The sequence below is a fragment of the Dermochelys coriacea genome, chromosome 8 (assembly GCF_009764565.3).
Source record: "Dermochelys coriacea isolate rDerCor1 chromosome 8, rDerCor1.pri.v4, whole genome shotgun sequence".
Classification (NCBI taxonomy): Eukaryota; Metazoa; Chordata; order Testudines; family Dermochelyidae; genus Dermochelys; species Dermochelys coriacea.
Window position 1 is genome coordinate 107976077 of NC_050075.1, and position 20068 is coordinate 107996144.

The following is a 20068-nucleotide window of genomic DNA, read 5'->3' on the forward strand; positions in this document are numbered from 1 at the left end:
ACGATAAAATACAGAATAATACCACTAGCTCTTACAGAGCACTTCCCATCAGCAGATCTCAAAGCGCTTTACGTCAACAGGCCCTGCCTAAAGACCTTACAGTCTAAAGACAGAAACCACCAAGACTAGGAAAGCCCAGAGGGAATTAACCTGTTCCTGCTCATTCACGTAACTGTATTTTGAGCCCCAGGGACTCCACGATTTGTACTGTGACTTTCATTTTTCACACTTCTCAACAGCGGAGAACTACACAAGGAGAAATTGGCTGTTTTATCCCAGATGAACTGAGAATAAGACCCTCCTCCCCCCAAATACAGGATGTCCAGGAGCCACAATGCTGGTGCATTAGAGACAGCCATGAGATACAAATAGGATTCTCAAGACACCAAACTGTACCTTCCCACTTGTAGTGAACACACACTCACGCACACAATTAGTGGCACAATCTCAGAGATCCATTGCTTGTGGCCCTTTGTGCACGGGAAATGAGAGGATCTGGGATGTTTAGCGAGTACAGTGATATGATATTTTATTCCATATATTGTATGAGGGAGGGAAAATAACTAAAAAGTCCTACGCAAGCAGTTGTATCACATCCTTGGACATCAACCAATTCGATTCCATGTTTCATAAAAAACATTTTATAAATAATCAGACATGGTCCCTATATTGCACTGTTCACCTGCAAAGGGCTTTGCAAGGAATAATCAGTTGTGAGGTTTATTTATTTAACATCTGTACAGTGCTTTGAGAAAAGGGCGGAGAACTACTGTTTATTGAATAACAATTATTATTAGGGACACAGAAAAACTCTCATATGATAGACTGAAAAGATTGTTTGCCTTAAAGATGAGATGAATAAGGGGGGGGCATGATAAAAATATTCAAAATAATGAATAGGACAGAGAAAGTACATTGGAAATGGCTGTTCTCCCTCTCTCACCACAAGAGCAGGGGACGTTTGAGGACAATGATATTGAAAGGTGGTAAATTTCAAACTGATCAAAGGGAAAGCTGTAAATACTTTTCCCCATGAACCCAGCTGGCCCATGGAACTTATTGCCACACTATTGTTGAGGTCATAAGCTTAGCAGGCTGGAAGGAGAGACTGGATGTTTATATGGTTAACAAGAATATCTGGAGTTGTTGTAGTGCATTCAAAAACCAAAAAGCCACCAAGAGTTTTAAAAGGCAGTGGTTTTCAAACTGTGAGTCATGACCCAGTTAAGGCACTGGGTCACAGTGGCTCTGGTCAGCACCATGGACCGGGTCATTAAAAGTCCCGGCAGCAGTGCTGCCCGGCTAAGGCAGGCTAGTCCCTACCTATTCCGACACCACGCTGCGCCCTGGAAGCAGCCAGCAGCAGGTCCGGCTCCTAGTCCCGGGGGGCCACAGGGCTCCGCATGCTGCCCCTGCCCTGAGAACCGGCTCCGCAATCCCATTGGCCAGGAACTGGCCAACGGGAGCTGGGAGGGGGGCAGTGCTAGCTCACCTCTGCCTAAGAGCATGACCTGCTCCGGGGCGCAGTACAGTCCGCGGTGCCAGGACAGCCTGCCTCTGCACCCCCACTGCACCACTGACCAGGAGCTGCCTGAGGTAAGCCCATACCCCAACCCCCTGCTCCAGCCCTGAGCCCCCCAAAACCAGGGCCCTTTCCTGCATCCCAACCCCCTCATCCCCAGCCCCACCCCAGATCCTGCACACTCAGCCCAGAGCCCTGACCCTCTCTCACACCCCAACCCTCTGCTACAGCCCTGAGCTCCCCCAACCCCTCATCCCCAGCCCACCCCAGAGCCTGCACCCTCAGCCCAGAGCCCTGACCCCCTCCTGCACCCCAACCCTCTGCTACAGCCCTGAGCCTCCCAAACTCCTCATCCCCAGCCTCACCTCAGAGCCTGCACACTCAGCCCAGAGCCCTGACCCCCTCTCACACCCCAACCCTCTGCTACAGCCCTGAGCCCCCCCAACCCCTCATCCCCAGCCCACCCCAGAGCCTTGACCCCCTCCCGCACCCCAACCCTCTGCCACAGCCCTGAGCCCCCTCTCACACCCCAGCACCCCCATCCCCAGCTCCATTGCGTCGCGGGCACCAACAATTTTCTTCAACTGGGTCCCCAGAAGCAAAGTTTGAAAACCACTATTCAAAGGGATGTAACCACCTCTTCTGCCTCATGGTTCAGGCAACACTCCAACTACCTCAGGGGAGCAAGGAATTTTCCCTGCAGACAGGTCATTCCATAGCTGCTACTGCAGGGCTTCTTGCTCCTTCCTCAACATCTGGGGCTGGCCACTGCCACAGACCAGAGGCCAAACTGGACAGACCACCAGTCCGGTCCAATATGGCAATTCACAGATTTCTATCAGTAATACATTCTCTCCTGGCCAAGCTAACCAGGCCTCACTTTTGCAACATCTCTTTGTATGTGACCACTGCCAGGGCTCTTCTCCGGATTTGTACAGCTCTGCCAGATCAGAGAACTAACCCTAACCCTGACACTGAGCACATGCTGTAGGTGTGGGGGTAGTATTTTATCACCCTTTCTCAAGAACCCTCTTCTTTGATCACTGATCATTGGATCAATGCCCTCAGCTTTGACTGTCCCATCAGCAATGCCCTCAGCTTTGATTGTAGTTGCTACTTCAGCTGGTTTTAATTTTAGATAAGCAAAACATTTCCTTTTGAAATATTTCAAATCCTGCTGCCATTGCTCCAGGCCAACCTTTGTCATTCAGCATCATTATTGTGATGTGCACAGAGCCCATGATGTGCTCAGCACTTCACAGACACACAAATTATGGGCTCAGGCAGGCAGCCAATTGGGTTGGTTAGGTGACTTGGCTCCAGGGAGAGCTCCAGAGACTCCCATCACATGCTGGAGACGCTAGCTGCGCTCTCATCGGAGTACTGTTGCCAGGACTAGAGCGATTTGCAATCCTAATTTTATTTTGGTTTAATTTGGTTCCGGGGTGAAACTCGGCAGATCAAATCTCAGCCCCCAAGCAAATTCTACCCCCTCCAAATTAAATACCAGCTGAGCCTTTTAAAAGACGAAGCAGGAAAATATACAGGTATCATAATACCATTTATATTGACTGTGATCTTGTTTAATTTACTGATGTATAATTCTGCAGCAGGGCCCTCATTTATAGCTGTCTTTTTGAAAACCAGTTTTGTGGGTTCCTGCTCTGTAATGTATAGAATGTGTCAGACTCTTTGTAGTAGAGAATTTTCTGTGTCTGCCTCACCTACCCAGTCACCAACAACTTGCTCTAGCCATACCTTGAAGGTCCAAAAAGTGGCATCTATAACAAAGGCCATTTGCTGGACTATGGGTATTTTTGTTTTACCCAGAACATGATGTCTGAATATGGAATCTCTTAATCAAACATGAGGGTATCCTAAATTACACTATCATGAGCAGCAGCATGGGGTCAAGTCTAGAGAATATTGTCGTGCTCTAAGAGGACATTATCCCATGAGGCCTCCCCGTCCAGTGGCTTTGTATAAATTAGGCTAAAGCCAATTCCATCTGCAGGACAGACTGAGGCTGAGGCCAGAGGGAATGGCCTATTCATGCAGACTCAGTTGTTTAGACTGTACCCACCCCAGCTAGGTGAGCCATGGGGAGCCTGCGCGATGCTGCCAGCATGGCAGTGCAAAGCCCTTTGCTGACTCACAAGCCTCTGTGTGCAGCTGAAGGCAACCAGAGGCCAAGTGGAGGATGGAAGAAATTTATTTCTTCTGGGAACTGGAGCCATTATGCTGGACACACAACTCACTTATGTAATAACATGGGCATACTACTGGTATGCCCATCTTTGCTCCTGCTGTTACATTGATGGGCTGTGTCTTGTCTAAAATTAGACTGTAAGACTGTAAGAAACATGACTTCGTATGTGTTTGCACAGCTCTCAGCACCATGGGGTGCCCTGACCCTGGAGAGGACTCCAGGGCGTTACTGTAATAACAGCACAAAAACCACAGTCATTGGACTCAAGATCTGTTCTGACAGACTAGGCAAGGGATCAAAGCAGAGTGTCAGAAAGTGCACCTGGACAGAAGGATTTGCAGTTCTAAAATGGCCAGATGAGGCTGTGCTCCACTGAGAGCACTATAAATTCTCTCTCTCTGACCAGCAATCCCCCTCTCTTTGGCATGGTCTTCAATGCAAAACATCTCCTGCCAACCATTCTGGGTCAAAGCCAGCCATTCAGAGTGAAGTGTTCTGTCAGACTTACAGCACCGGGCTGCGCTGTATGGCGTTTTCCGAGCGCTGTCTTTACAGACAGATAGACCTGTCAGTTTAGAAGCAGAACACTTTTGAGGGCTGCTTTTCAGCACACTTATTACAATGAAAATAATAGCTTGAAGGAAAATGCATCCACTTTCCTTTACAAATCCCTTGTGTGGAAATGTTTTAACTTTTAATGAAGTTCATCTGTGCTGAAGTGCTGGCTCTGAAGGATTCAGAGGCAAGACACTGCGGAGTAGCCAGCTCCATCCTCCTCCTGTACTTTTAGTGATATGGGAAGCCCTGAGCAGTGCCTGGATACTCACTCTCAGCACCCAGGAACTTCCTCTGTTTGTGTGAGGGTCCGGATGTCACAAAGATGCTAATGAGCTTGTGCTTTTTAACCCAGGGTTCCCACAAAGGATTTCCTGGGGGGCTGGGAAAAGGGAGGAAATGATCAAAAACTAGAAACCCCAGGAGTCAAGTGACAAACAAACATTTGAACTATTAAAAAAACAATAGGCTATAAATGAAAGCAGGCACAAGCACTCCTGAGAATTACCACTGAATGGAAATTAATACCTCTGCTCACAAAGCTACAATAGAAGCAATACTCAGCCACTTTCCAGTAAGTAGCTAATTCCTTGGGTATTCATTGTAATAAGGTCAATCATTATGAAACCATCATGTGGCAGTGGTGTAGCTAGAACACTTAATTCCACTGTAATTTAGCATTAAATAATGTCTTCTCTAGCAAATATGTAGGCACTTTCCAAGGACCCCATTGAAAGTTACCAATTCTTCTAACTAACCACAACACAGCACAATAACCACATGGGCAGAAACAAGGGATTCTTTTTATTCTGCAATGAAGGCATGAGACACAAGGGAAAAAAAATTCAGTTTGATAAAAGTATAAACTATGGTTCTTGGTTTGGCTGACTTGTTGAAGCCACTAACTGACGTATTCATGATGAACATTTTGTTTTTTAAAACACGAGATATCAGATACCTCATGCATAAATATTATCTAGGAACCAGGACATATGGGGAATTTCCTCTGCAGACGATTTATGGAATAACTGGTCTTCTATATACTGCAGGGCTTTATCAGGATCATGCAGGCTGGAGATTTACATTGTAAAGATGATGTGCAATAAAAGGAAAGCTCTGGTAAACAGAAAATGAACTGAGCACAGATCTGGAGCATTCTCTTCATGGAGCATCTGGATCCTCCCATCCACATGAAACCCATTCTCATCCCCAAGCACACGCAGGCCAGGCAACCCCTTCTGTGTGACAAACCAAGTGCTGTAGCTTACTTTATTTCTTACAGTCTTAAGGGATTCTCTTGGTAAATAAAGAATGAACATCCATGAATGGGAAACCAGGAAGATTTAAGCTGAGGTTTCTCCGTCCTTAGAAGCTGCTGCATTCAGCTGAAATACTAGCCTCCTAGCAGTATTTTCCGTAGCGTTTCTATGAACGATGGGTTATGTTTCATGGATTGATCCTATGTACAGGAAGGAAAACACTCAGCTATTGTGGCACTAAGGCTAAATACCCCCAAAGTCAGTGCAACAACATCCAGTGTGATACATTCAAATGAACACTCACTCCTTCAGGGTGTGAAGGGACAACCTGGGGATGAATTTTACTAAAGCTGGCTTGAAAAATGAATGTACAAGAATACAGGGAGTTTAAAATCACCCATAATTATACTGCACAAGTCAAACTTGGTTCCACTGCACAGAGAAAGCTCTAATCTTCTGAGCATGTTTAATCTGATACTTTAGTTTGCCAAAGATTCTTACAATCCAAATGATGCTGCAAAATGAGCCCTCCGGCAAATAAGCAAAGAACTCAATGCAAGACGCGGTACCTAGAAGCAAACAAAAAAAGCACAAGGCACGAAGTGGAACCTAGAAGCAAACACACAGCATGTGACGTTTTATCATCATCCTCTCCTCTCTTCACACTGACCAAAGCATTTGTAGCTTCCAAGGGTGGCTTTGGGGGTTGTTCACAAAGAAAGGAGAGAGAGAGAGAGAGAGAGAGAGGAAGAAATGAAGATGAGATTTCATTTACCAACAGTTGTCAGTGTCTTGAGTTACTATGTGGAAATAAAGTGGGGTTCTAAACACCTTCCTAAAAAGCATTAAGTAGCATCATACCCCTTGGGCAAATCCCAAACCAGTTTTCAAGGGTTTCTGACCTGGTTGTTCGGGCTATACCAGATCCCAACTAGGGAAGCACTTTTTTTCCCTTGATGAACAGAACAGAGTTAATCAACGATTTAAAGACCCCCCCTCTCTCCTTCCAAACTTGTAATTCAGATTTATTTAATGTAGAAAAATAAATTAGGCCCAAGGTCCATCAGCCATAAAGTCTGATCATTTTTGTATTCTGAAAACAACAATTTAAAAAAGGCAAGACAATAACCATTAGAAAGTGGCTTCTTCGCATGAACAGCAACTAATTTTCAGCAGGGTTCTTAGTGTGTATCTTTAATACCCATAGGATCTACCTTCAATGTAGATACAAGATTGACCGAGAAAACTTCTAAAAGTTGTTCTGGCCTCTAGTTTTTAAGTCTCAACACTCCAAAGCAGGTGGCTAAAGACCTGCTCATCCACAATTGACAAGCCTTGGCTTAGCAGGTAAATGGGACTTTATTTTAGACTTCTCCACTGAAGATTTGTCTTTATACAAGAGAGATTGAAACACCTCTCCTCCCCTTAAGTAATTGTGCCATAAAGTGAAGAAATTCAAAACTAGATTCAAAGGAATTAAAATTCTGGCCTTAGCTCAGCTCTTTTGACAACAGAAGCATCCCACAAGCTTGGTGAAGATGGATTTCCAGATCTTGCTAATTTGAGTCAAGCCTGGTGTTATTCAAACATGTGTTTGGATTTAATTTGTCAAATCTTGAGCAAATGGCCACTCAAGTCACACAATCCACAAAGCGTTATTGATGCACAAAGACAGGACCACATACTTGTTCATTGCAAAGCCACACAGTTCATTAAACAGGGAGAGTGTGACCCTGGGAGAGAAGCCGCTCTTACCTCGAACGTAAAGGTTAGCTGGAGCAGAGTAGCGGGTTCCTGCACTGTTGGTTGCAACACATTCATATTTGCCTTGGTCTGACTCCTCACTGTTCTCTATTTGCAGAGCTCCTGTGCACAAATAAGACGACACAGACAACTCAGGTTATGGCAAGTCCAGATATGGCAACTGCACAGTTTCACCACATAAGAAACGCAGGCTCTACTTGAAAAGTAACTTTCCTGGGTAAGTGTACCACAAACTGTGGCCCTCAGACTCTCAGTGGTACCTATCTGCAGACCCAGGGTGTCCATGCTGTTGTGGGTGAGTTGTTTATAATTGCATGCGAAAACCAGTTATTGATGCCTTTCCAATGGACACAGGTACTTAAATGCACTGCTTAAAAAAAGAAAAAACCCTCAACTCCATGTTAATTACAGTGTTGGATGGAAAGGAACAATAATAATAAATTGTTGTCTAATAAAACAACCTTTACAAGACTTTAAAATTAGATTTTTCTACTCAAAGCAGCTGAACAAGAAGCAGCCTAACCACTGCTGTTTGCTTCTTACTCCTCCACAGTCATGGCCTCTGCTGAACAGAACCAGGGCTTTGCCGCCCGCTCATCCTCCCTCTTCTCCACCAAATCCCTCCTCAAAAGCCACGTCTTTAGACTTGCCTTTAATCAGCTCTCTCCAGGCCAATCCTTTCCTCACTCTCTCACCTGATTACAGACAGCATCAAATAGCAAAAACAAACAATCTGCAGAACAAAGAGCATCACAGAGTTCCCTTTGCCTTTGTTCCCTCTCCCCCGCCCGGGGAATATCTCACTCAGGCTGTAAGCATCTCAGAGTACAGAAGTTATCTCGTCACATGTCTAGAGTGCCAGGCGCACCAAGGGTACAAATGATAACAGCCCCCAGAACATAGCAAGAGTCGCGCTAACCACATGAGACCAAGGTTATGTCTACTCTGCGCCTGAACACTTTATATGTAATTTCCAACCGTCTCAGGTGAACTGTGGTCAACCCACATCCACACTGGCTGTCCCACCCACGTTCAGCACCCATTTGGCTGGAATGGCATTTAACATTTCAAAGTCTGCTCTCCACCTTGCATGGATGGGACCTAAAACTGGCTGAACCTAAATCTGCTACCTGGGCTGCAGGTGGAACCTAGAAGGAAAGAGGTGAGAAAATGATAGAGACCCAGAATACACCTGGTGACAAGAATAAAAAGTAACCCGCCACTGTTAAGGGCAAATGCCCAGACCTGGCTCTCTCAGCTGCTCTGCCTGCTTTCCCACGGCAACAAGGAAATCATTTTTAAAGCACCTCCAAGTGCTCAGATTTTTCTGGCTCCAGCAGCTTGTCGGAAGGGAACTCTGCTCACAAACCACACACTTGAACTAGAAGAAAACATTAACCCCTTTGCTTGTAAGAATTTGAACCCATTTCCATCTGCCACGGTTCAGAATAACTGTGAAGAGGAGCACTGTGAATAGCTGCAGAAATTGCCATCTCCCTTCTTCTCAGTTCAAGCGGAGAAGGTCAAACTCTGGTTTTCATATCATTAGAAGAGAAGAGAAAGCGATATGAATCAACCACCGCCACCTACATTATTTAGAAGGATAAACTGAGACTGTAGCAGAAGTCTGTGTGTCATGGAGAAAAAAAATGAACTTCCTGGAGTTCTGCCACATAATACAAATGATGCACAAAGCCCTCGCTGTTGTTGCATTAGGGCTGAAAATGTGAGGCTTCAGCAAGACAGAGAAAACACGCAACTGCATTCACTCAATATGCTCATTTCCCCAAACCACAGAGATCTCTGGACCCCTTCGAAAAGTGGGGCCAGCCCAACATCTCTCGTGCATTATTGCTGAACTCAGGGGAAATGTTGGATTTCCACATGCTTTCAGTGAAAAACATCTTCAAACAGACAGCAGCATGACAGGCAGCAGGGAAGGAAGCTTCCCGGCCCTGACAAGCTGGAGAGAAGAGTAAAATCTAGAGATGGAAAACACCAATTAGGTTATCTAGTGCATGCCCAGGGGCCCGTGCAGGATGGCTCCCAATTGTAATGTATTAGTGTTCTGTCCAATTCAGTTGTAAATGTGCCAAATTATAGGGCTTCCACCACTTCCCCAGGGACTGTGTGCCACAACCTAGCAGCACTCACTGGTGGGACAATCTCTCTGATATTTAGCCTATTTTACCCCCCCCTCTTAATTTCCTCCTATTACTCGCTAGGGTGTCTTCACTGCGGAGTTAACTCAGGTGCTGAGCACCCAGGTTAGCTTAACCCAGGCGAGAGCACCACACTGCGAAGCCGTAGCTAAAATACTATGTCGTGCCTGGAACAGCACTCCCCTGCGTGCGTCACTAGGACTTCAAGGAGCATATTCCATGGTTCTCTGTGCTGCAGGAAGAGGAGCTGCTCTAGGATTCCTTCCCAGTGAATTACGGAAGAACGGTTCTGTCCTTCTGGGCACATGGAGTGGGGGGGAGGGGAGGAGGATTGGGGGAAGGCACTGGGGGACTATCAGAAGCCATTTATCCTGCATCCTTATCGCAAAGTGGGCAGGTTAAAAGAACATAAGAACTGCCATACTAGGTCAGACCAATGGTCCATCCAGCCCAATATCCTGTCTTCTGACAGGGGCCAAAGCCAGGTGCTTCAGAGGGAATGAACAGAACAGGGCAGTATCAAGTGGATTTATTTTTTCAAGGTGTCATTTTTTGTGTGTGGTCCTCTTTTTTTTAAATTGGGGTCACATTTAATTTCAGCCTCTTTATGGTGTTTTTAAAAAGTTTTCATGCAGCTTGAAGGCATTTCATTCGTTCTTGTGACTGTTCCTTTTAATTTCCATTTAACTAGCTTCCTTATTTTTGTGTAGTTCCCCCTTCTGAAGTTAAACAATACATTGGTGGGTTTCTTTGGTATTTTTCCCCCTACAAGGACGTTAAATGTAATTATATTATGGTCACTATTACTGAGCAATTCCATTATATTCACCACTTGGACCAGATCCTTTGCTCAACTTATAACTAAATCAAGAATTGCCTCTCCCCTTGGGGTTCCAGGACTAAGGTTACCAAGTCCACACTCTTTTTAGGTTTCAGAGTAGCAGCTGTGTTAGTCTGTATCCGCAAAAAGAAAGGAGGACTTGTGCCATCTTAGAGACTAACACATTTATTTGAGCATAAGCTTTCCTGAGCTCCAGCTCACTTCATCGGATGCATACAGTGGAAAATACCCCTCTCTTTTTAGACTACAGCCAGAGAAGCCAGCTGGCTTGGGTTGAAAGCACCAGTAAACACGGGTGAGAGGGTTTTGTGTGCGGACAGGAGGGGGGTTAGGTGCAACACAAAAAGACATCCTCTTTGTTAGTTAGCCTGGTAAGTAAACTTCACTGGGGCTTACATGCATATGCAGACTTGTGACTTTCCGGCTTTCCTTAACCACTCCTTAGCCAATCTACAGGTGCTTAATCTCACGGCACCCAAATGTCAGAGCTATGGTGGGGGGAGGAGAGAAAAGCAAAGGAGGGATGGAGAAGAGACTTGCAAAGAGGACTGCGGCAGAGGGAGCTCTGTCGCTGCTTGCCATGGCCCGCGTGGACGGGACGTGTTCTGAGAACACCACTCTCTATACTACTAGACTACTCCGGCCACTGCACAACCGACTCTAGATGTGTCCAGTGCAGCTATGGGCACGCGGAGACAACCGCCACCAGGGCCACAGAGCACCTCATGGAAATGCTTGAGAGGCCCCGGAGACGAAGGAGGTAAAAAGAAACCTCCAGTCTGTGCCAGAGAAGAATTTCTGACCGCTACGAAAACAAAATTGCCACTAAACAAATGTAAAAAGTCTGCAATATAATTAACAACAACAGGAAGCTGCCCCGTCATGCTACTGTGATAGCAACCAGCAGGGCTGCGAGCATTGCTTTTCTAGTGGGAAAACGAATGGTGAAGTAATAGACACAGGGAGATGCACAAGTTCCCAAATATCTGCAGGGTGTGCATGCCACGGAGGAGTTAGTTATCTGAAGAAGGGGCCAGGCCACAGCTCGGGAAAGGGGAACAAAGCAGGCTGAGTAGGAGGTAAATCCTCCAGGCAGTGGAAGCCTCATCACTTGAGAAATTCACATTTAATTTGCATAAGGCACTAGAAAACCTACCACAGGGAACAATCCGGGCAGGGCTGAAGGACTGAATGGGTCCTGACCAGCTCTCATCTGCAGAGCTGATGGAAGTTGCAGAGATGAGGAAGTTTCCAAGCACTGGTAACTTCCATCAGTTCTTTGCAACTGCTCTGATTGACAGTTGTCAAATCAACGATTAACCATTTACTCACTTGCTGGTGCTAGGAAAGCCACGTCTGTCGTTTCTTCTATGCTCTGTTACCCTATAGCAAGGGCACAGGGCTGGGAATCTGGAGACCTTTGCCACTGACTCTCTGAGTAACCTTGGGCAAGTCTCTTCCCCTTTCTCCACCTCAATAGCTCTCTCTGTACACCTGGAAAAATGACACCGACCTTGACCTGCCTTCGGAGAGTGTTTTGAAATCTAGGGGCTAACAGCTGCCCAATAAGCATTAATCATTACCATCATTGTCACCCATCGGGGCTCCGGCTAGGCAGGATTTAGAGGGCAGACGCCCAGCCCCACCTCCCAGTGAGATGACAGCCATACTGCTGATTAGACAAAGAAACTGTGACCGGATTTTAAAAAAAAAATGCTTTTTAAAAAAAATGTTGTTAAAACATGTCTCAGGGCCCAATCATGCAAACACTCCCTCCTGGGCAGCACTTGCTACATGGAGGACTCTGGCTGAGGTCACTGACTTATGTGGGGCTACCTGCCCTAGCAACCACCACACCTGGTGGTAAGCCCTAAAACACTAACAACAAACACAGCCTCACTGAAGGAATGAGGGAGCACATTGCTACGCCTGCCAGCTTTTCCACTGGCAAGAAAGACTCCCACCCAGAGAGCGTGAGCTGAGTAGGGAAGAGCGGCAAGCAGCTTACACTAGAAATGGGTGTCAGGCTATGCTGCTCTACACTGACATGGAAGCAAAACCTCTTCCTGCAGGAACTGCCCCTCTCAGCCTGCCTCCCAAGCAGGGCTCTGTCTCCAACCACTCTCCACCATGGGCAGGAAGAGCACAGGTTGCTAGGAGAGGCACTGGTTGTGATAAGCTGATCGTGATCACAGCTTAGGTCTGTTACGGCACAGCAGAGAGCTGCAAACTCTGAGAAGAGCCCCTGGCTGCTCTCTGGGGCCAGGGAGAGCAGCGATGAGGCTGGACTTTCTGGAGCTGAGGGAAGAAATGGCTGCTGCTGATTGACAAGCAGTTCTTTCTTCTGCATTCAGGCCCCCGTACCAATCACTTCTTCATTTTGGAGTTTTCTTTTTTTCTCCCTCAACATGGGCGCAGATGACAGCCCCGCAGCCGCGCTCCAAGATTCCTATCTATTCAAATATAGTCATGCTGCTTAGGAAAAATCATTAGCTGCAATGATAGTGCTTAAAAGTGGCATTTAAAAAGCGCATTGTGCAGAACATGGGGAAGGAAGATCCTGATAAGGCCATCAGGCTGGCAGATACGCTAGGGCGGGCTGGGCTCCACTCCCTCCACCATCGGTAACTCTCTGTAAAAAGCTCTCTAGCTCCAAGACAAGTTTAACTCTCTGAAACCCTAATGCTGAAACAGGCAGGAGGAGAGGCTGTGCTGCTCCCCCGGGACCCCTGCGCAGCTTCTCTCAGGGCTACTTTTCTGCAGACGTTGAACACGGAGCTCTCCCAGGCACACGTGCACCCCAGTTTTAGTAGCAAGGGAATTCCTGGACTCAGCCATGAGGGCACAAAGACAAGAAGAAATTTATCTTTTCCCTGGACAACAAGGATGAACACAAGTGAAACGCCCAGGAGTCAGAGAACTCACAGCTGAATGTATGTAAGGAAGAGGGTCACAATGCTGGTGCTAGTCGATCCCAGCTACTAACACAGACATTGTCCTTGCTCAGCCAGCGGCTCTGGAGGAGATGGAATTTCACCCACTGGCATCCCTGGGCACCTCGTTATCCCACTCCTCCCCATCCACATCATACGCAAGAGAGGAATCCAATGTGTGGCTTCCTCCGCAATTGCTTTCCATGTCAGCCATTTGGTGAGCAGAACAATCCATAGTGCTGAGGCCTGGTGCCCTACATTTCCCCTCACTAAAAAGCACCACAGAGAGAGAGGAATTCCTGGGAAACAAGCATGGAGAACTGGAAGTCCTGGCACAGTCAAGGAATTAGGATGTGACTGGAATAGCAGAGACTTGGTGGGATAACTCACATGACTGGAATACTGTCATGGATGGATATAAACTGTTCAGGAAGGACAGGCAGGGCAGAAAAGGTGGGGGAGTTGCATTGTATGTAAGGGAGCAGTACAACTGCTCTGAGCTCCGGTATGAAACTGCAGAAAAACCTGAGTCTCTCTGGATTAAGTTTAGAAGTGTGAGTAACAAGGGTGATGTCGTGGTGGGAGTCTGCTATAGACCACCGGATCGGGGGACGAGGTGGACGAGGCTTTCTTCCAGCAACTAACGGAAGTTACTAGATCGCAGATCCTGGTTCTCATGGGGGACTTCAATCACCCGATATCCGCTGGGAGAGCAATACAGCAGTGCACAGACAATCCAGGAAGTTTTTGGAAAGTGTAGGGGACAATTTCCTGGTGCAAGTTCTGGAGGAACCAACTAGGGGCAGAGCTCTTCTTGACCCGCTGCTCACAAATCGGGAAGAATTAGTAGGGGAAGCAAAAGTGGATGGGAACCTGGGAGGCAGTGACCATGAGATGGTCGAGTTAAGGATCCTGACACAGGGAAGAAAGGAGAGCAACAGAATACGGACCCTGGACTTCAGAAAAGCAGACTTTGACTCCCTCAGGGAACTGATGGGCAGGATCCCCTGGGAGAATAACATGAGGGGAAAAGGAGTCCAGGAGAGCTGGCTGTATTTTAAAGAATCCTTATTGAGGTTACAGGGACAAACCATCCTGATAGAAAGAATAGTAAATATGGCAGATGACCAGCTTGGCTTAACAATGAAATCTTTGCTGATCTTAAACACAAAAAAGAAGCTTACAAGAAGTGGAAGATTGGACAAATGACCAGGGAAGAGTATAAAAATATTGCTCTTGCATGCAGGAGTGAGATCAGGAAGGCCAAATCACACCTGGAAGTACAGCTAGCAAGAGATGTTAAGAGTAACAAGAAGGGTTTCTTCAGGTATGTTAGCAAGAAGAAGGAAGTCAAGGAAAGTGTGGGCCCCTTACTGAACGAGGGAGGCAACCTAGTGACAGAGGATGTGGAAAAAGCTAATGTACTCAATGCATTTTTTGCCTCTGTCTTGACAAACAAGGTCAGCTCCCAGACTTCTGCACTGGGCAGCACAGCATGGGGAGGAGGTGACCAGCCCTCTGTGGAGAAAGAAGTGGTTCGGGACTATTTAGAAAAGCTGGACGTGCACAAGTCCATGGGGCCAGATGCGCTGCATCCGAGAGTGCTAAATGAGTTGGCGGGTGTGATTGCAGAGCCATTGGCCATTATCTTTGAAAACTCACGGCGATTGGGGGAGGTCCCGGACGACTGGAAAAAGGCTAATGTAGCGCCCATCTTTAAAAAAGGGAAGAAGGAGGATGGCCTGGGAACTACAGGCCAGTCAGCCTCACCTCAGTCCCTGGAAAAATCATGGAGCAGGTCCTCAAGCAATCAATTCTGAAGCACTTAGAGGAGAGGAAAGTGATCAGGAACAGTCAGCATGGATTCACCAAGGGCAAGTCATGCCTGACTAATCTAATTGCCTTCTATGACGAGATAACTGGCTCTGTGGATGAGGGGAAAGCAGTGGACGTGTTGTTCCTTGACTTTAACAAAGCTTTTGACACGGTCTCCCACAGTATTCTTGCCAGCAAGTTAAAGAAGTATGGGCTGGATGAATGGACTATAAGGTGGATAGAAAGTTGGTTAGATTGTCAGGCTCAATGGGTAGTGATCAATGGCTCCATGTCTAGTTGGCAGCCGGTATCAAGTGGAGGGCCCCAAGGGTCGGTCCTCGGGCCGGTTTTGTTCAATATCTTCATTCATGATCTGGAGGATGGTGTGGATTGCACCCTCAGCAAGTGTGCAGATGACACTAAACTGGGAGGAGAGGTAGATACGCTGGAGGATAGGGATAGGATACAGAGAACCCTAGACAAATTAGAGGACTGGGACAAAAGAAATCTGATGAGGTTCAACAAGGACAAGTGCACAGTCCTGCACTTAGGACACAAGAATCCCATGCACCACTACACGCTAGCGACCGAATGGCTCAGCAGCAGTTCTGCAGAAAAGGATTTAGGGCTTACAGTGGACGAGAAGCTGGATATGAGTCAACAGTGTGCCCTTGTTGACAAGAAGGCTAATGGCATTTTGGGATGTATAAGTAGGGGCATTGCCAGCAGATTGAGGGACATGATCGTTCCCCTCTATTCGACACTGGTGAGGCCTCATCTGGAGTACTGTGTCCAGTTTTGGGCCCCACACTACAAGAAGGATGTGGAAAAATTGGAAAGCATCCAGCAGAGGGTAAGAAAAATGATTAGGGGACTGGAACACATGACTTATGAGGAGAGGCTGAGGGAACTGGGATTGTTTAGTCTGCGGAAGAGAAGAGTGAGGGGGGATTTGATAGCTGCTTTCAACTACCTGAAAGGGGGTTCCAAAGAGGATGGATCTAGACTGTTCTCAGTGGTAGCAGATGACAGAACAAGGAGTAATGGTCTCAAGTTGCAGTGGGGGAGGTTTAGGCTGGATACTAGGAAAAACTTTTTCCCTAGCAGGGTGGTGAAACACTGGAATGCGTTACCTAGGGAGGTGGTGGTATCTCCTTCCTTATAAGTTTTTAAGGTCAGGCTTGACAAAGCCCTAGCTGGGATGATTTAGTTGGGGATTGGTCCTGCTTTGAGCAGGGGGTTGGTCCACATGACCTCCTGAGGTCCTTTCCAACCCTGATATTCTATGATTCTATGATTCTCAGCTCCTTTTTAAATCCAGGAGTTTGTCTAAAATAATTTAGAGACCCTGTTTCGGTAGATCACTTCTTGCTGACATCTGGTGCTTTGGCTGGAGCATCTCCAATGGAAATCAGTAATACGGAGCCACGCTAGCTTCTGCTCCATTCAAACAGAAACCCTCTCACTGGCAGCAAATGAAAAGTAGCTGCCCCCTGTGCTTTATACACAGCAATACAAAGAGAGGAGAGAACAAATTCTAACTCTGGGCTAAGGGCCAGCTGCAGAAACGGCTCCAGGATGTGAGAGAGAGATGTGACATAAACCCACCCACTTCATTACGGTTCTAAAACTTGCCTTAGACACTGACACTTACTATGTTTTGGCCTTGACAGACCTGGTAGTCTGATCATATCAATAATGTTAATGAAAACAGAATGAAGTAACAGAGCAAAAAGCCATGTATAAAACAAGTATGGGAAAAAATTTGATCAGTGTCTGGACTGTGGTCTCCAGTTCACTTCAGTCACTTTTTGGATGCGGAAAAACAGTTCTCATCAAGTGAAAGCTGCACGGGTAGTTTTACAGCGCAGCTATCAGGGGATTATACTGGGCTTGTGATAATCCTTCCTGATCCATCAGAGTGCACTTTTCCCAAGGACAGAAGGCATTGCAGATATGACAGCACCATGCGGAGAGCTGTCTCTGGGGCTGGGGAGAACACTCCACCCACGACCCTCCAGAAGCACTAGAGATGGATTTTTAAGGGCTGGCATGGAGGAGTGGGGACAGCAGGATGTGGACTGAGAATCTGACTTGAGGAGATGGCAAGAGTTTGAGGCTGTGGTAAATTCCCCTAAAGAATCTGTGCTCACGAAGGAACATTGGGACGGACTCAGACTCCAAACACTTTTTAAAAAGTCTCTGACAAGCAAATAATTAAAAGCAGCATTTCTAGTTTTCTTTGGCTCATGCAATACTACAGACTTTGTACTTTATAATGCAGTCAACTTCCAGCTATTGTAGAAGCCCATCAGTGGCGCCAATTATGCAAACACGATAACTACAAACATAATTTCCTTGTTAGTGCTCATTATGTTCATTCCATCCCAGACCCTAATGACTGGCGTGTTAGGGACCTGTTTTGGGTGCCTGTGCTGCTCTGATATATACCAAAGAGACAGCTGGTGATGTCACTGGACCTGAATGTGGGCAAACAGGAGAAAAGGGAGGTATGGAGTACAAGCAGTGGCTCTTTTGGGCTCCTGGTACATTAGTGGGTCTTGGATGGCTCTGAGCTCTCAGGGCCAGCTATTGGAAAGGATCCCACAAATCTTCGTGGTTCAGTATCAGCTGTGAACTACAATACTAACCAGGAAGAATACTGATTTGTGTAGTTCTAAAGGGACAGAGTCCACTTGAAGTCCAGTCAGTCTACATGCGCGCAATGAGTGACAAACTATTCCAATAGTTACCCACCTGTCTCTCCCTGCCAATGTCTGGGGTTTTACAATCACATTCTAGATTTTAAAAAATATTTGTTTTCCCCCTTTTTGAGAGTGAAAACCCCAGAGAAACAACAAGGAAAACAGCAAAAAAGACCATACACAAAGCACTGTCAAAAGCACAAACACATACCGAAAGAACGAAGGAAAATACTTCCCTTCACTGTACTCTCCCTCACATTTTGGAATCTTAGGTGTTACCTTCAATCTCTCTGGTCATTTGATCACAGACCTAAGAGTGGCTATACTTCAACAAAAAAGCTTCAAAAACAGACTCCAACGAGAGACTGCTGAATTGGAATTAATTTGCAAACTGGATACAATTAACTTAGGCTTGAATAGAGAATGGGAATGGATGAGTCATTACACAAAGTAAAACTATTTCCCCATGGTATTTCTCCCCCCCCACCCCACCCCCCACTGTTCCTCTGATATTCTTGTTAACTGCTGGAATTAGCCTACCTTGCTTGTCACCATGAAAGGTTTTCCTCCTTTCCCCCCCCTGTTGCTGGTGATGGCTTATCTTAAGTGATCACTCTCCTTACAGTGTGTATGATAAACCCATTGTTTCATGTTCTCTGTGTGTGTGTGTGTATTTAAATCTCTCCTCTGCTTTTTCCACCAAATGCATCCGATGAAGTGAGCTGTAGCTCACGAAAGCTTATGCTCTAATAAATTTGTTAGTCTCTAAGGTGCCACGGGTACTCCTTTTCTTTTTGCGAATACAGACTAACACGGCTGCTACTCTGAAACCTGTTAGGTGTTACCTGTGACAGTAGTGTGGTAACAAAGACAGGTTAAGGAAGGGGAATGCTAAAGCTGATGGTGTCTCTTTACTGTTTCTGGTGCTACCCATGGCCCTGGTACATCACCTATGAAGTGCTAATGTTCCCATGAAACTCTGCATGTCCCGCTCCACACATCTACCATGGCAAGAGAGAACAGCCAAAAGACTCTCTGAGAGACTGATTAAGCTCGACTTCAGACCAATACAGAAAACTAACATCATGTTTTATACTTTGAAAACAGAGGGCAAGGCATCATTTCCTCAGACTTAGAGTGGTTGTCATTCTTCGTCCACCTGTTGTCTAACATGCCAATCACTCGCTGGTTCCATGTCTCTCTGAACAGTGTAACAGAACTCTGGGACTGGCCCTTCAGCCAGGGCTTCACCTGAAGGGTGGAGAGATAACATCTGGAGCTAAGAATACTGGATAACTAATAGAATCGTCTCTCTGTGGCTGAGTAATTACCGCTGGCTTGCACAGAAAGGACAGGCTTTGTAGTAGCAGGACCAAAAGAAAAGGTGAGTCACAGAAATAAATCTCATCCTGGCTCAATGAGGACTGATTAGGAGTTTCTTATCTTAATCTCCTGTTGATCATGCACTGATTCCTGCAATTGGGTCTTTCAGTGGTCTAGGCCTGTCCTCAAAGTATTGGGCTAATGCTTGAAATTCACAAGCTACTTCACACACCAAAAACCTCTCAACAGAGAATCATAGATAGTTAGATCAACGGTCACCCAAACTGATTGTTCTAACAGAGCCAGTTTTCCTTTCGGACCAGGCTCATGGATTCTAGAGAAGCTCAAGTAGCGAACTTACCGTAACGAGGAACAAGAGTGCCGCTGGGTACAGAACGTGGCAGAACAGTCACATCTAAGTGGACATAACCTCTCCTTTAGAAAAGTGGTTTCATCTAATCAGTTGTTATCTTTAGAAATTCAACGACCTCTGCTTTAAACAAAAGGCATTAGGCTAGCAGAAATCCTCCAGAGAAAGAAAGGGGCACATGGCTTCTGTTTGCACTCACAAAAATGTTGTCTTTGACATTCAAACAGGACACATACATTTTAAATAATGTCAAGCACATTCTTAAAATACCTTGTCAGGATTCGAATGGGAGGGATTTATGTTTTATGAGATGGATGATTCTTATTACAGAGATATGTTCAGTTCCCAAGCAGGAGATATGGAACATCCACACGGTTCTGATGCTGAGTCACTAATGTCATCAGACAGCTATGCAAGGAAAGGCCCAAGAAATGCAACGTGTTGTGTATGCAACGCTGGAAGCTTGGTGCACTCAGCTAGTTAGTATTCAATCTGTCCCTTCATTTTAGGATTTGTAATAGGAATAGAGACGAAGAAATAGTTTAAGTAGCTTGTAACATCACAGCTGTCTATCTTGAAGCATTCCAAAGGTAGGAATGACACAAAATAG

At 46.2% G+C, this 20068-nt stretch overlaps 1 protein-coding gene across 22 annotated transcripts in view; it reads right to left on the minus strand.

The window, feature by feature from the left end:
• The window catches only part of PTPRF (protein tyrosine phosphatase receptor type F), a 617705-nt gene that overhangs the window by 108993 nt on the left and 488644 nt on the right, over positions 1-20068 (minus strand). For all 22 annotated transcript variants that reach the window (XM_038412822.2, XM_043520354.1, XM_043520352.1 and 19 more), the window contains one exon: positions 7301-7411. In XM_038412822.2, the coding sequence (XP_038268750.1) occupies positions 7301-7411 (111 nt within the window). The remainder of the gene's footprint in view (positions 1-7300; positions 7412-20068) is intronic.